This window comes from Orycteropus afer, unplaced genomic scaffold, assembly GCF_000298275.1.
Source record: "Orycteropus afer afer isolate SDZICR_OR568_19922 unplaced genomic scaffold, OryAfe1.0 scaffold00487, whole genome shotgun sequence".
NCBI lineage: Eukaryota > Metazoa > Chordata > Mammalia > Tubulidentata > Orycteropodidae > Orycteropus > Orycteropus afer.
This window is the reverse complement of record NW_006922074.1, coordinates 620847-637994: the sequence shown is the minus strand read 5'-3', so window position 1 is coordinate 637994 and position 17148 is coordinate 620847. Positions and strand designations below refer to the sequence as shown.

The window sequence follows — 17148 nt, the reverse complement described above, 5'->3', positions numbered from 1 at the left end:
AACTATGGGGAAGAAGTGGGAGGGGAGCTGTTGCACTGTGGTAAATTGCAGTCAATGTCATGAGACAAAATATGTGAGCTGCTGTATGGAAAGTGAATTTGCTCTGTAAACTTTCATCCACATCACAATTAAAAAAAAAATGCAAAAAAAAATTATTGGTGTCTGGGCTTCATCCCAGACCAAGTGAATCAAAATGGGGGTGGGAAGGAGCCCAGTAACTAGTGTTTTAACAACTATTCAGGAATTCTAATGTACAGCCAGGGCTGAGTGCCGCTCAGCTAAGAAGGTTATTTCTCTAACTAGCTGAATTAAAGAATTACCGGGGATGCACAGTAAAAACATCAGCTGAGCTGATTTTTGTAGCAGGAAAGTTTAAGAAACACTGGCTCGAGGTAATCTTAAAACTTTCCCAAATTATGGGTGTTTCTAGAACTTCAGAAATTCTACTGTTGCATTTCAACCAATAATCGGGTCAGCTACATAATTTTGCATCCAAAACTTGCTTCAATAAGACAGTTCTCTTTCCAAGTGTTCGCCAAATGACATTCTCTTCCTATGTGTAATACACAAACTGTCGGCCAGGTTTTCCACAAGGGTCTAGGAAGGATGTTATCAATCCCACTTTTCATGCGAAAAACCAAGAATCAGAATCCTAAGGGCCCTATGACTCCAATTTTCATACCCCTTTCATTATACAGCCCATTCCAGAAATCACTACTTTCGGACCACTGGAGAGCTGATAAAACTCATCACCAGCCCGACTCCCAGAGCATCTGGGGTGAAGCCTGAATATGGGCATTTGTAACAAGTTCCTAGAGACTGCTGGGGCTTCCAGAACCACTAGTTTAAGCCTCCTCCTTCCAATTAAAATCACGGGAAAAGAAAAAAAAAAAAAAAAACAGTTGCCATCAAGTAGATGCCAACTCATGGTGACCTCATGTGTGCACAGCAGAACTGCATTCCATAAGGTTTTCATGACCCTTCAAGATACCTATCCAAACCAAAACCAAACTCACTGCTATCCAGTGAGAACCAACTCATAGCAACCCCTCCTTGGCTTTCCCAGGCAGTATCACTACGGATGTAGACTGCCCAACCTTCCTTCAGAGGAGTGGCTGGTGGGTTTGAACTGCCAGCCTTCTGGTTAGCAGTCATGTATGCCTTAGGCACTAGGCCACCAGAGCTCAAGATGACTGTTGTTCTTATATGCCGTCCAGTCGAATCTGCCTCACAGCGACCCCTCCTTGGGTTTCCGAGGCAGTATCACTACAGAAGTAGATTGCCCCATCTTCCTTCCGAGGAGTGGTTGGTGGGTCTGAACTGCCAGTCTTTAAGTTAGTCCTCAAGGCTTTAACTGATTGCACCACCTGGGGTGTGCGTGTGTGTTATTGTTGTTGTTATGTGCCCTCGAGTCAGACATGACTCATGGCGACCCCTCCTTGGGCTTCCGAGGCACTGCGGAAGTAGATTGCCCCATTTTCCTGTGTGTGTGGGGGGTGGGGGGGAGAAATCCTCCTTCCACTCAGGTGGTCTTTATTTTGCAGAAAACGGAGCAGCTACAGATTACTCATCTTTCTTTAGTAGTGTTCTTGAGGCTGATTTTCCCGACACACTGCACCATGCCAGAGGACAGACGTGGGACAAACAGGCTCATCTTTAGTCCCTGCTCTGGTAGCATAGTGGCTAAGGCACTTGCCTGCTAACCAGACGGCTGGCGGTTCAAACCCACCAGCCACTCCTCGGAAAGAAGGTTGGGGCAATCCTACTTCCGTAGTGATATTGCCTCGGAAACCCAAGGAGGGGTCGCTATGAGTCGGGTTTGACTCGACGGCACTTAACAACAACAACAACAAACAACAACCCAGAGACAAAGAGCCATTCTAATAGACCCGGGGAAGACTGCCAAGCCAGCAGAGAGCTTCTTCAGCTCTGAAGAGACAGTCCACCTGCTCCTTAGGTGTAGGCACCTCGGGCCTCAACGGAAGTGACTAGATGGATACCCAGGGGGCAGCTGAGGCAATGGACTCAGTGGCGCAGGAACCCTGACCTCAGACCGCTGGCATACCTCCCTGGGATCCCAAGCACTGAAGGCACACCCTCTTGTCGGCTCCTTCTAGTTCTTGCCTTGGCTCCACTCGCCAGTGTGTTCAACCTCACCTGAGAGCCCTATTCCCACTTCGCGAAACCCCGCGACAACATCCCCAAACCCTAAACTTTCTGCCCCCAGGAATCTCACCTCACCCTCTCTTACCCTAACCATTCTCCTCCGCAACCCCCAAATCCTCATTTTCCACCCCAGCTGTCTCTTTTCAACGGCATCTCTTTGTTCTCCTCACGACCACCAATTCCCATCTCCAACGAGCACTCAAGACTCAAAGACCCTCCTCACACACATATCTACTCCCTAAAACCAAATGTCCATTTCCGAAACCTCAAAAGCCAGCGGCAACTCCAATTCTCCACCCAAAGCCCTTCCCCCACCTCCAGCCTCGCCCCCCATCCAGTTAGCCAACTGCCTCTCCCTTATTATGACCGCCCCTCATCGCGCCCCTTCCTCCGGGTCCTTTCTCCTTCTACTTTGCCGCTGCCTGGCTCCCTCGGCCGCCCAAAGCCCCCAGTTAGTGGCCAGCGCCCTCCTCACCATGAAAAGTCGAAGAACGCCGGAGTCTCCAAACCTTGACTGAAGGAGGAACAAAATACCCAGCTCGCGTGAGGCGGGGCCGGGGCGGGCCTTTCCGTTGTCCGCAAACCACTTCCGCCCCTCTGAGGGTGCAGTCCTAAAGCATCCGTTGTGCTCCTAGACAGCGGCCGCGTTCCTTCTCACCTCCCTGGCCTGAATGAATTCCGCCTCTCGGGCATTGGTCGAGTTCGTGAATGCTCCGCTTTTGCAGCTGTCAGAGACGAAAATGAGGTGCAGGAAGATTTCCCTCCCCTTGTGCAGAAGCTATGCGGAACGCTTGTGTCCAGGAACTGGATACTTGTTTCCAGGCGGAGCGTTGAGCGCTAACACCCCGGGGCAAGATGGCGGTTGGGCTTCGGCCGCTGCCCCGGGACTGGAAGAGCTCGGGGGAATCGGGCTGAGTCGGTAGCCTCTGCCGCTTAGACCCCGGTCGCGGGGCCCCGAGTGGGTAAAGTCTACGACCGGCGGATAGCGAGTGGACTCAAGGTCACAAATACTCTCGGAGGTGAGGCCGGGGACCTTGATTGGGGAACGCTGGGTCTGGGTCCCCGCCTTGCCAGGTCGGAGGGGCTAGAGTTGGGGGGTAGCCTTTGCGCTCCGGGGCGGGGGGCGCTCTCGGCAGCCCGTCCCAAATCTTTTCATTTCCGTTTCTATAGTTCTTTAAAAAGGACTAATGCCGGGCGAGAAAGGTTTATTATTGTGGTTGTTGATGCCCAGGAAAGACACCAGGCCTCAGAAGTCACCCAGACAAGGGTTTGAATTCTGTCCACTTGCTGTGTCACCTTAGAAGAGTTCCCTCACTTCTTTGAGCCGCTTTTTCTTCTGTAAATTGGGTAGTAGCCCGTTTCGCAGAGCTTTGTTGTAAAATGCACTTCAGTACGTGCCTAGCACACAGTGACACCAATAGAGAAAATCCTGGCCTTGGTCGTAATTTGATTGGTTTGACCCACAAGCAGGCTTGCATTCTTAACTTCTCTTTGATTGGCTGCTCTGTGAGTCAGGAAGTCTCTAAGTTTTTGTCTGTTTCTCTTACAAACAAATAAGTAAACAATTGCTTTTGAGTCAAAAACTCCTGCGATCGAGTCGATTCTGATCATAGCGACCCCCATTGGGTTTCCCAGGCTGTAAACCTTTACTAAGTAGGTCGTCCCATCATCCTTCCATGGAGCAGCTGGTGTGTTTGAACCACTAACTTTCTGGTTATCAGCCAAACACTTTATCCACCACGCCACCAGAGCTGCTTTGAGTCAAAAGTGGTTCCAAATTCAAGAGTTTCACGACCTCAGACGAGTCCAGTCCACTCTCTGCATATGAAGGTTATGTTGATAATAGACTGTAGCCTTTAATAGATGAGAGCTATTAAGAGACAAGGGAGCTCTGATGGCATCATGGTTAAAGCATTCAGCTACTAATCAAAAGGTTGGTGGTTCAAACCCACCAGCCACTTCCATAAAATTTACAACCTTGGAAATCCTGTGCGACAGTTCTACTCTGTCCTATAGGGTCATTATGAGTCGGATTGACTCCATGGCAGTATTAAGAGACAATTGAGACCTGATAACCAAACCAAACCCGGTGCCATACAGTTAGTATTTGTGGCACTTAATCTTTGGCCAATACTTTCCTGTCATTCTCTTTCATAGTTGGCTTCATTTCTGTGTATCCACATGATTTGGACCCAGAAAAAACTAATTTGGGGCAAATCACATGGGAATACAGAGGTAGAGAGAAGTCCGAGTCCTGTCCTAGAAGACAGACATTAAAATCTTGGCTCTGCCACTTAGTAATGATCTGACCTGGGCTAGGAAACCGTTGGCTCCTTTGGCAACCCTAGATGGTAGGTTTAATTACCCTCAATTTAAATATAAGGAAACTGAGGCCTGGGGAGGATAAGTCACTTGGCAAAATGAAAGGTAGAATCAGAATTTAAAAGCATCAAGGTTACTTTCTGTAATCTAAGACTTTTTCTGGTACATACAGCTCTTTTCTTTTGTTTTCCAGGGCCTTTAGCAGAGGAAAGGCGCGCTCTGGTGGCACAGTGCCTAAGGCATTTGCTGACCAGAAGGTTGGCGGTTCAAACCCACCAGCCACTCCGCGATGGGGCAATCTGCTTCCGTAACATTTACCACCTCAGAAACCCAATGGGGGTCTCTCTGAGTTGGAATTGACTCAATGGCAGTGGGTTGGGTTGGGTTGGGCTGGGTTGGGCTGGGTTGGGCTGGGTTGGGTTTTAGCAGAGGAGGTACTTGATAGCGTGTTTTATTTGATTTCTGGGCTGCAGTAAACACTATGCCACTAGAGAAGGTGAATAAAAAAGTATTAGAAAAACTGCAAAGTACAGACTTCCATGTGATATGAACAAAAACAGAGAGAATAATTATCTTCAGGAAGGGATCTTATACTGGGAGGCCCCCTGGGAGAAGTGAAAGTTTTGAGGTAGTCTTAAAGGCACGTGGGTGCAGTTTGCATGTAGCCTTCTTTTTTTCCATTGAGAAGAGGTTCCCTCTGCCACTTCTACTCTCTCTCTCCCTTCCCTCCCCCCTTGCAGGAGGACTGTCTGTGTGGTAAGGAGAGAGCACACCACTATGCTCAAGGCCTGGAGTATTTGCCCAGTCTAAACATCAGGGTAAGTAGCAGGCTGGTGAATCTTAGTGTACCCTGAGATAGGAAAAAATTAATGGGTGAGGAGTGGGAAACGTTCTAGCATTATTTCCTTCCCAAAGAACCTTAGTGTCTGTGCAGATGGGAGCCTTTGCTGAAGAGTGTAAAAAAAATTAAAACTTTGTGTCTCTAAAAATAATACCAATTGGATTTAACGTCTGTTTGCTCTGTCAGCCACCTGGATTGGTACTTGATGTACGTCATCTAATCTAGTCCTTGTGGTCTCTGAGCCAAGTTGCATGATCTGCAGTGAACAGATGAAAGCAGGAAGGCTCTGAGATATCTCTTCCCAGGACGTGACAGGGTTGGGGACCGACTTCACTAAGTGAGCCTCCAGGGCTGTGCACCTTTCACTGTGTGCCATGTGGCCTGGCCGTGTGCTTGCTTTCTGCATGTTTTCATGAGGGTGCTCCTTTGAGTGGGAAATTTGGAGACTAGAGACCAGTTAAGGAAGCAGATAAACTCTCCCACAATTCTGCTGTCCCAAAACAACCACTGTTAACATGTTGATAGATTTCATCCCAGCCTTATAGCTATATGCACACATGCATTATTTTTCTTTCTGTAATTGGGATCATTGGTTCAAAGCTAGCTCTTTTCTTTTTTTTTTTTTTAAGGCATAAACATTATCCCATGTTGTTAGAAATGTTAAACATATTTTTATGTTTGACATATGGAGCCCTGGTGGCACAGTGGTGAAAGTGCTCAGCTGTTAACCAAAAGGTTGGCAGTTCAAACCTACCAGCTACTCTGAGGGAGAAAGACATGACAGTCTGCTTCCGTAAAGATTACAGCCTCAGAAACTCTATAGGGCAGTTCTACTCTGTCCCTTGGGTCACTGTGAATTGGAATCAACTTGATGGCAGTGGGATATTTTGGTTTTTTTTCCTTGTAATATTCCTTTGCCTTTAAGGGCTGTTCTTACCATCACAAAGCCTATAAAGCTGTAATTTTGATTTTGTAGAGAAAGACAACTTCTTTGGGGTTGTTTTCTACCTATTTCCCTTAACCTGTGAGGACTATGGGGATGTGCTCCTAACCTTCAGAGGAAACATTAATGAGAAATGACATAAAGATTGGTTTTAAAAGCCAGAGATACTGTGTTTGTTTATTACTTGTACTGAATGAGGAAAACATATGATGCCCTATAGCTGATTTTTTGCTTCTGCCAGGGTTGTAAGCCTCTCAGAAGTGAGAAGCTGCCTTCAGCTGAGTCCCGTGCGAGATCACTAATGATTACCTAGCATTTCTGCACCACAGGTCAATCCTCAGGTGAGCTCCCTGGGCTTCCACTGCTGGGGCAGAAAGAGGGAGCGATTCAGAAGAGCATCCCCGTTCTCAGCCTTCTTGCCCTTCCCCTTGGCATCAGGCAGGCTCTGTTCATTTGTCTTGAGAATTAATGATGTGAGACCCAATCGTAGAAAAGCTGTTTGACGATGTGAGTCAGTGTTAAGAAGGTGCCACAGAGCTCCCTCGATGTGGACCTGTGGGGTAGCCTCATACAAACTTTCTTTCTTTTTTTTTAATAATATTTTGTGATTTTGATGAAAGTTTGCACAGCATTTGAGGTTTCCATTCAACAGTGCCTACTCAAGTTGTTCACTGACATGCTCTGTATTTCCATTTCCATTCACCTGGTCTCCCTTACCCCTTAAGTCTCAGCTTTGTTTTCAAGTGATTGTTGACCATTTGGTCTGACCTAGGTGATTTTTTAAAGGAGCACAGTACTCATGGGTGACATTATTTTGTGAGCCAATCTGTTACTTACCTAAAAGGTGACCTCAAGGGCTAGTTTCAGGTGAAGGTTTAAAGAGTATCTTAGGACAGTAGTCTCGGGGTATCCTCCAGTCTCAACTGGTACAGTGAGTCTATTTTTTGTTGTTGTTTGGCTTTGTTCATTTTTTAGGAATTCGAGGTTCTGCTCCACTTTTTCCTCTCATTTTTTCAGGGTCCATCTCTTCTGGCCCTGGTGTACTTTGTTTTTCATGTAGGTGCTGCTTTGAGTTGAAATAACCTGGTAAAGAGACTGTTTTCTTAACAGTCTAGATTTCTGAGTAATTCCGTGTCTTGGTGAGCTGAGCGGATGTCTGCTTTGGGTAGTCTGACAAAGTTACCAAGCATCTGAAGAAATCATGGCTCCATGGACCAGTGCTAGGTTCACTAGGCTGCTAGCTGAAGCCACACCTTTGGGAAAAGACAATGACCGGTGATTTAGATACAAATACAATGTATAACTTATTGCCACTGTTCAAAGAAATGCCTGTCAGTGGATGGGAACAGTGCTACTCTAAAGTCTTCATTGGTCCTTGGCAGAATGGGAAAAATAAGAGAGCTCAATATGTTGTACATAAAATCAAATGTGTTCAATTTAATGGACTCCCTCCCATCTCTGAAATCATGTCCCTTTTGCTTTTTAAGTGTTAAAATGGCCCCTTTTTTAAAAATGAGAGACTTGTATGTGATTTTTATGTGTTGTGCACAAAGCAGACACCAGGGAATATTTGTTGAGTGGATAAATGAATAAAATAATGGTGATAATCAATAATCATGCTTGATTTTCCCTTCGAGTGTTTACTTGGCAAAATAAAAGATTACTACCCATTGTTGTTGTTAGTTGCCATCGAGTCGGCTCCAACTCATGGTGACCTTGTATATAGCAAAATGGAGCATCACCAGTCCCACACCATCTTCATGAGTGTTGGTAATGTGAGTCCACTGCTGTAGCTATTGTGTCAGTCCATACATGGGGGGGTTTCCTCTCATTTTCACTGACCTTCTCTTTTCCTGGTGTCAGCTTTCCAGTATTGCTGATTACTCCAGGAAATTCACACATCTCAAAACCTTTGATTTAAAGGAAGTTTGCATCAGAGCTTTATAAAACCAAAAAACCAAATCATTGCCATCGAGTCGTTTCTGGCTCACAGTGACCCCCATTGGGTTTCCGAAGCAGTGAATCTACAGAAGTAGATTGCCCGGTCTTCCTTCCACAGAGTGGCTGGTGGGTCTGAACTGCCAAAGTTAGCAGTGAAATGCCTTAGGCACTGCACCACCAGAGCTCCTTTCAAAGCTTTGTGGATGGGAGTAATCATATTGTGTTCATCCATTAAACTTTTACAGAGCACATACCCTATATTAGATGCTGCAGTTAAAGTAGTGAGTCACATTTAGTCCTTGCCCTGATGTGGCTGGTCTGGTAGCCTGTATCTCTCAAGAAAATGTCATCACTTAAGATGGGATAAAGCATCCCTGGTCTTGGTAAATTGTGTGAAAGGAGACAGGAACTTGGGACTTGTGCTGGGAGAGCTATTAGCATCTTGGGAGGTCCTGGAGGGTCCCTACTCACCTTTTATTCTTGAGCCCCTTTTATAGGTGCTTTTCTTGTAATGAGCTACGGCAGCTACTTGTTCTTATCCTTGCCAGGTTTGCAAATATGTTTACCGTGACTCAGACCTCGAGAGCATGGTTCATCGACAGAGCCCGCCAAGCCCGAGAAGAAAGGCTCGTGCAGAAGGAACGGGAACGGGCAGCCATTGGCATTCAGGCCCACGCACGGGGTTTTCTGTGTCGGAGACGACTGCAGAGAGAGCACAGGTGGGTGCCGGGAACTCCTCAACACACTTTTCACTCGCTCCCGATTCATAAAAAATATGTAAATGTTCTCTTACCATTCTTGAAAAGCCTTCCAGTTGTGTGAGCACTTAATTAAAATGCTTGCTTATTTATTTATTTGTTTTTGACTTCTGTCTCCCCAGGAGGGAAATTGATGAGTTTTTTAAAGCAGATGAGGATGGGTCCAGTAAAAGAAGTGCACTTTGTATTTTTAAAATTGCCCGAAAGCAGCTGTTCTTGTTTAGAATTCAAGAAGATCATGAGGTAAGAGGCTAAGAGCAAACATACACAGTGCTTACTACATGCCAGGTCTTTTTGTATGTATTTCATAAATGTTGACTCAGTCCTTACACCAACTCTAGGAGGTAGGTCCTGTGGTTGCCCATACTTCCTGTCCCTATTGTTTTCTTGGGACCTATTTTGTAGGGATTATGGGAGTTTTGTAGTATTTTCTGGGAGTTGTTAAGGTTCTTCTCAAATTGGCTGCTTCCAGGCGTTGGAAATGCAAATGCCTGCAGGAGCCAGGTAGATTCCATAGATGAGCTGACGAAGCCGTTCATGAGAAAAACCACAATACGCATCTGTGGTAACTACAATATATGCATCTAACGGACTGCAGCATTGAAGATGGCAGAGGGAATGACAGCTCTGTGGCACATCATCCAAAGGGGCCACCACTCCGGTGTTTTAGAGAGGTGCTGCGACTCCAGAGCTTTATGCTCAATGTATAATTTGTAAAAAGTGGCACCCAATTTGACATTTCTTTTAAATCTTGTAAACCCAACAAAGCATCCCAGTTTATACCTTTGGAGTTAGAATCACCAGCTTAGAAAATGTAATTCCAGGAAAGCAACTGGTTATCTGTACTAGTAATAATGCTAATAATAAGACTGGGTACCACTGAAGATTACCTATGCTGTGTAATACAGTTTACCAAGTATTTAAATAAATAAATAAATAAATAAATAAATAAAACCCAAATCCACTATTGTCAAGGAGATGCCAACTCATAGTGACCCTGTAGGACAGAGTAGAACTGCCCTATAGGATTTCCAAGGTTGGGATCTTTATGGAAGCAGACTGCCTCATCTTTCTCTCAAGAAGTAGCTGGTAGGTTTGAACTGCCGACTTTCCAGTTAGCAGCCAAGTGCTTAACCACCAGGGCTCCAGTATCAGGTGTTAGACACTCATTTGCTAATCCTCACATTTGTTTACTCAGTAACTATTGGACACCTGCTATGTGTCAGACCCTCTTTTAGGACCTGGGGCCCCAGAAGGAGACGAGACAGGCAAGGTCTCTCCCCTTATGGAGCTTGTCGCCCAGCAGGAGACGATGGAGCACACAGCATGAGCACAACCCCGGGCTGACTCGGGGGGCTGACCCCGTTTTACAGAGGAGGAAACCGCAGCTCATTGTGGGAGGGCAGCCTGTACCGGGTCACACCACTTACAATGGTGGGCCCAGGATAGACACAGCCAAACAGTAACTCCTTTTCCGGTTTCTGCTTTTCCTCCTTTTGCATTTCAGGATGGAATTGACAATACAAAAGCCTTTGACTGAGGTCTGAGGCACAAGTCAGTATCCGTGGTGCTTTTTTGTTATTAGTTGCCATTGAGTCAGTCCCAACTCCTAGTGACCCGGTGTGTTACAGAGTAGAACTGCTCTATAGCGTTTTCTGGGCTGTAATCTTAACAGAAGCAGATTAGTAGGCCTTTCTTTGGTGATGCTACTGAGCAGGTTTGAACTGGCAACCTTTACGTTAGAAGTCAAGCAAAAACTGTTTGCTCCATCCATGGTGCTTACAAAATGGCAAACAGGAGAGTATAAACCTATTTGAGAGATAGCTGGAATACATGCCCAGATTGTTTCTGTTTTTTCAGATGAAGTCCCAGTCTGGATTTTTATGAGAATCACACTAATTTCTGAAACAGTGTAGGCCAAGTTAAGCACATCAGTAGGGCCTGTGGGCCACCAGTTTGAGAGGGAACTTTTATCTTTTCTGATGCTCAGTTTCCATGTTTATAAGAAAGACTTAGATATAACCATGTGTGTGAGTCCCCTGGCATCATGCCTGGCACAGGCCAGGGGTCCACCGAGTATCTGCAGGCTGCCCTTCCCCTTCTCATGATTACTTGCAGGACTTTTTTTTTTGTATTGTGATTTGGATAAAATTTTACAGAGCGAATTCGTTTTCCATTGAACAGTTCATACACATTTTGTTTCATGACATTGATTGCAATCCCCATAAGAGCTCTCTTCCTGTTTCCTCCCTGTGGCTGCCTTTTCCCCAGTGTCCTTTCCTATTCATTCTTGCCCTCTGAGCTATTTCCCTGCACAAATGCTGCCTTCTGGTTTCCCATGGTTTATTGTTCTAAGAAGTGTACTTACCCTGATGTAATTGTTCACCTTCTAGGCCTGTCTGTCGTTTGGCTGGAAGCTGTAGGAATGAATTCCATCTAGGTCCAAAGCGTGACTAGGGACCTTAGTCTTGGGGTTTCACCAGTCTCTATTAAACCAGTAAGACTTGTCTTTATGATTTTGAGTTTTGTTCTACATTTATTTCCTACTGTATTTTGATCTCTTTCCAAGTGGTTGACACTGCTAGCTGGGCACCATCTAGTTCTTCTGGTCTCAGGGTCATGTAGGCTGAGATTCCCATGGTCTACTAGTCCCTTGGACTAATTGTTTCCATGCATCTTTGATTTTCTTCTTGGCTGCAGGCAAGGAGAGACCAATTTTTGCATCTTAGATGGCTGCTCACAAACTTTTAAGACCCTGTCACTACTCACCAAAGTAGGATGTGGAACAATGTTTTTGTGTAGCATGTTATGCCAGTTGATATTGATGTCCCCAGTTGTGGAACTTTCTAACCCTCCTCCCTGTCCTGCCTCTTTGCAGAGATTTGAGAAGCTATGTCGCTGCATCCTAAGCAGCATGGATGCTGAGAATGAACCCAAGGTAAATGGGCCTGGGAGCTGGAGAATGGGCCAGCACATTCAACTGAAAAAATTCCTGTGAAGTGTTGTGTCTTTGTTCATTTACATACATATGCAGATAAGCCGTTGAAAACATTAACATGAAGTACAAATGACTCCTTGGTCTCTTCACCAGCTACTTTCTGCTTCTACTACTTACTCATAATGGAAACTTCCTTTACCTGGGCTATTTTATCTTTGGGTTAAAGTTAAAATAAGTCCTATTTGCTGCTTATTCTTCCCTACTGCCTTATCTAGCACTGGAGCCAATTAAAATAGCATTTTCCCTATAACTGTTCATTATGTTCCTTTTTTTTTTTTACCTGCTTGTAGGTGTGGTATGTGTCCCTGGCTCTTTCCAAGGATCTTACCCTCACCTGGATTAAGCAGATCAAGGCCATTCTATGGTATTGCTGTGAATTTCTTCAGCAATTAAAGGTAAAACTAATTATATCATTGCCATTTGGGGGCTTTCGTGTTTATTTTCAGAGTTCCCATGATTCCCTCACAGGTTATACCTTTGGAGATCTATCAGTCAGAGTCTAGTAAATAATGATTCATTGAGTCCCTGTTCTGAGAGTGTGAACTTAATACCTTTATTAGTATGATGAGCCCTTTGGCCCTGCTAAAGGGACAAAGAGGCAGCATCTTCTGACCTCCTGTAACTCCACAAAAGGAAGACAGAATCACCAGCAGCAGCCTAAGGCCTGTTCTTACAAGGCCAGACATGCTGCCACCCTCCAGCCCTCTTACTAACCTTGTCACCAACCATTCCTCCCACGGAATCCACCACCTCTCTGCTGGGTTCAGTAATTCACTGCAGTGGCTACACAGAACTCATGGATTATGGGGTTTATTAGGGAAGCAACAGGCTAGAATTTAAGATGAGGAACATGCTCAGTCTCTCTCAGATGGCTCTCTCTCAGCCAGAAGTCCCTCTCAGCAGTGTGTGTCTCTCAGGTCTGTCTCTCAGCAGTGAGTTTGTCTCAGTAGCAGGTCTTCCTCAGCTGGTAGTCAGAGAGACTCCTTCAGCCTCTAGGAGAGCTCCTTTTGAGCCTGGCAAAGTGACCAAACTAACCGATGCCAACATCAGAATTCTGTACACCTGAGAGTGAACTTAACAGAAGATTGCTTCCTGCCACTTTCAACAGAAGTACCCCAGGTGGATAACTTTAACAATCAGGAGCTTCTCAGTTGCTCACTGCAGATCCCACCACAGAGTTTACAACGACTATGGCTAGACAAGCCATGCTATGTAATTTACTATACTGCAGGCCCTTTTGATACAGTATATTGAACATTAATCTGCATTTAATGAGCTCTGGTGGCACAATGGCCAGGTACCCGGCTGCTAAGTGAAAGTTTGGCAATTCAAACCCACCCAGCAGCTCTGCAGAAGAAAGTTCTGGCAACCTGTTCCCATAACAATTACAGTCTAGGAAACCCTGTGTGGCATCATACTGAATTTTTTAAAAAGGGGGGCTTAACTTTAGTCTCCCACCCCCAGATCGGCTGAAGGTCCTTACCAGTTTCTTCTGACTTTCCACTTGGCAGAAGAATAGAGATGATAGTCACAAAGAGACAGCCTTTCATTGACAGAAAAAAACCAAACCCACTGCCATCAAGTTGATTCCAACTCATAGTGACTCCCATTGGGTTTCTGAGGCTGTAAATATTTACAGAAGTAGAATGCCTCATCTTCCTTGTGCAGAGTGGCTGGTGGGTTTGACCGCCAGCGATCTAGTTAGCAGTCAGATGCCTTAGGCACTATGCCACCAGAGCTCCTTAACTGACAGAATAAGCTCCAAATCAGCAGGGAGTTCTTTGCTGTTCTCTTAAAAAGAGCGCAAACCTTCCCTACCCATAGAAACAGATCTTTATACAAGTACAAAGTGATGGACTATTGAGGAAAGAGGCTAGCTGCACAGTATCACTATTATTATGATGGGCTTCTTGTTTTTAAAAGATTTGTGTTTAGGTACACACACTATACGTGTACTGAGAAAGTGGAAATACTTAATAGAAGACACTGGAAGTGGTTACCTATGACGTGAGTGATTGAAAAAAGAAAGGGCACAAATTATTTCCTTTCTACAGTGCTGTATTATTTGATGTTTTTACAGTGCTATTAAAATGCTAATAAAGAAAAATGAAAGAATATTTTAATTTTTATGTAACCAAATATTTTTCTGTTTGATTTTTACCTTTGACATCAAGTCTAGGAAGACCTTTTCTGTGCCAAGATTATGTAATTATTTTCATATATTTTAGTAGTATTATGGCTTTAAATTTTGATGTTTATACTTTTAATTGGGTGCAATTTATTCCATTAAGAGTTACTAAACCATAACACCATTAATAAAAGTCCGTCTCTGCGCCCCCTCCCCAACAAAAAAAAACCCTTTGAGGGGCAGCTTTCATGTGTCACACGGGGTCACTATGAGTCAGAATCAACGCCATGGCACCCAGTAACAGCAGCCATCTGCTTTTGCCACAGTTGTGACCCAGGTGTGTGGTCTTCCTGCTCGCTCTTGAGGTAATGCATCTCTTATGGTCTGTATTATTCTCCTGCTCAGACCTCTTGTTATAAGTTCAGGAGCCCGACATGAATGCAGCTAGTAACACATTGCAGTAAGTGAGAAAGAGAACCCTGGTTTGGTAACATGGCAGCTAGGGATGCCCAGTGCCAGGGGCTGCCAGGCTCTCCTGCTTTTCTCCCATCTCTGATCCTTTTCGGGGTCCCCTTTGCCCTCTCCTGCGATCAACATGGCAGCCACAGTTCTGGCTTCACATCCTTCCCTTGTCTTGACCAAAGAGGGAAAGGAAGCCTCCCCTACCAGAGCCAGGTGGAAATCTGGGGGACTCTTAATGGCCCAAGAAGCTCTGGTGGTGCAGTGGTTAAGGCATTTGCTGCTAACCGGAAAGTTGGCAGTTCAAACCCACCCACTGCTCTGCAGGAGGAAGAGGAGAGAATCCACTTCCATGTCCCAACCTTGGAAACCCAACAGGGGTTGCTGTGAGTTGAAATTGACTCGGTGGCAGTGAGGTGGGGTGTGTGTGTGTGTGTGTGTGTGTGTGTTTATAATAAGTAAAGCAAAAGCAAACTAGCCATGGTCATCTTGTGCTAAGAATTCTCAGTTCTCCAACCCTAGGACTATCTCAGATTCTGCAGGCAGGCACTGGTGTGCCAAAATCACCATCATTTGCTCCTCAGGTGGTTGTTCCCAGGACTGACTTGCGGTCCTGACTCATGCATTTGTGTCTGCGAATAGCTCTGCATGCGCTCAGAAATGTCCAATGGTTGCTCCACCATCTGGACTGGAGGATGTGGTTCTCATCTTCCTCTCTTAATTGTTTCCAGCCTGAAATCCTGCAGGACTCCCGACTCATCACGCTATACCTCACCATGCTTGTCACCTTCACAGATACTTCAACATGGAAAATTCTCCGGGGAAAAGGTCTGTGGGACTGACTTCCGAGTCCTTCCTAATTGGCATTGCCGTAGAGTCTGGGGGCCTTCTCTCCTTGCTACTTTCAGAGGAGACCCTGAGGCCATACAAATGAAAGCATCCTTAGCAAGACCCATCAGGTTATATCATAGTGGCCAGAAAATGTTCAGTGTTGTGTGCTGTGGTCTCTCCCTTTGGATTTATGTTTAAAGGCACAAGTCCTATGATCCTAACTCCTGTAGCATCTCAGCCTCCATGTGATTATATTCACTTAAGCCTTATTTGACTGCTAACCAGAAGGCTGGTGGTTCTAACCCACCAGCCACTCTGGAAGGAAGGTTGGGCAATCTACTTCCGTAGTGATACTGCCTTGGGAACCTAAGGAGGGGTCGCTGTGAATCGGATCCGACTCGACGGCAGTGAGATTGCATTTGAGAAATCGTTAGGCAAGACATAATTCTATTTTGCCCATAAAATTTGCATCGGGAAGCTGTGTCCTTCCCTGAAAGTTGTACTTAGCCTTAAGTGCTTCATATGGTTATTTCATTTATCTGTACAACAAATGGCTTACTTTGTGCCCACTACTGAATATGCACTGGGGATAGTAATAAGTAGCACAGAAAAGGCTACTGTCCTTATGGGCCTTCGGGTGCCTGTCTACTGCTGTGTCCTCTGCCCTTCCTCACAGAGTTTATAATCTGGTGGATAACAGACGTTAAACAAAAGTCACTCTCTTGTATAGATTCTGAGAGCATTTGAGTTCTCAGAGGGAGTAGAAAGGGCAAGACTTTGAAAACAGTGAGAACTCTGTACAGAGACCCCCAGCCAGGAAGGAAGGCTTCTTTTTGGCATTATCCTGGTCTCTGCCAGAAGGAGTTTAAAACTTACTAGGTTGCAGGCCCTGCCAGAGCGTTTGTAACCCGTTGTGGGGAGGAGGCAGCCACGGAGAGAAGAAAGTGCCGGGCCCTAACAGGGAAGCAGAAGAGGGGCTGGCAAGCTGCTAGCTAGGAGAATGAGAGCACCTGCCACTTCAGAGGCAACAGTTGAGCCAGGCCTTCCAGAAGAGGGAATTCTGGATGTACAGGACCTCCTGAATTCTGGTACTAGACGAAGAGGCGTAGGAGGACAAGCCAGAGAATCTCTCTTTTCCTTAGAGCTTTGGGCCTGGGGCATGATTCTCTGTCCCCCATACACAGTTCACATTATGGCCAGAGATGTTTCTCAGCGTTTTCTCTCTGTTTAGGTGAGACCCTCCGACCAGCCATGAACCACATTTGTGCAAACGTAATGGGACATCTGAAGCAGCGTGGATTTTATTCAGTGCTCCAGGTCTGTGTGCCCACCCCTCGTGGGTGACCTCCACGTTCTCCAGCACCTCTCGAGTTTCCATCTTAGGTTTGTTCTCAGCGTATCTGGTGGCTTCTCACAGAAACACTTTTTGCAGGAAGCATTTAAAGCCCCTCATCCTCTTCTCTCTTCCCCTGCCTTAGTCACTCATGGTTCGGGTCAGGGGAGGACAGCAGGCCTGAGAGCCCTTGACTGCTCCACATTTTTGGCTGTAGAGAGGAGTCCAGTAGCTGGTAATTTAACCTCAGGAGAGAGGCCCCAGGGCTCACTTCTTCAGTTTCCTTCTTGGTAGGCATCTGGAATTATATTTCTGCCTCGTGTCCTTAAGCAGCCTTTTTCCACTCTGCCTTACTGTGCCAGTTTGTACCGCCAGGGAATTGTCGGAAGCCTAATTATTGTTTAAAAGTACTTTGGAATTCCTGAGCT

General features: G+C 45.7%; 1 protein-coding gene across 1 annotated transcript in view; it reads left to right on the top strand.

Moving 5' to 3' along the window:
* The first annotated feature begins 8771 nt into the window (after positions 1-8771).
* UBE3B (ubiquitin protein ligase E3B) overlaps positions 8772-17148 on the top strand; it is a 53388-nt gene continuing 45011 nt past the window's right edge. Inside the window, exons 1-6 of the mRNA XM_007954997.1 lie at positions 8772-8932; positions 9094-9214; positions 11850-11909; positions 12260-12364; positions 15288-15384; positions 16619-16704. Of these exons, the coding sequence (XP_007953188.1) occupies positions 8772-8932; positions 9094-9214; positions 11850-11909; positions 12260-12364; positions 15288-15384; positions 16619-16704 (630 nt within the window). The remainder of the gene's footprint in view (positions 8933-9093; positions 9215-11849; positions 11910-12259; positions 12365-15287; positions 15385-16618; positions 16705-17148) is intronic.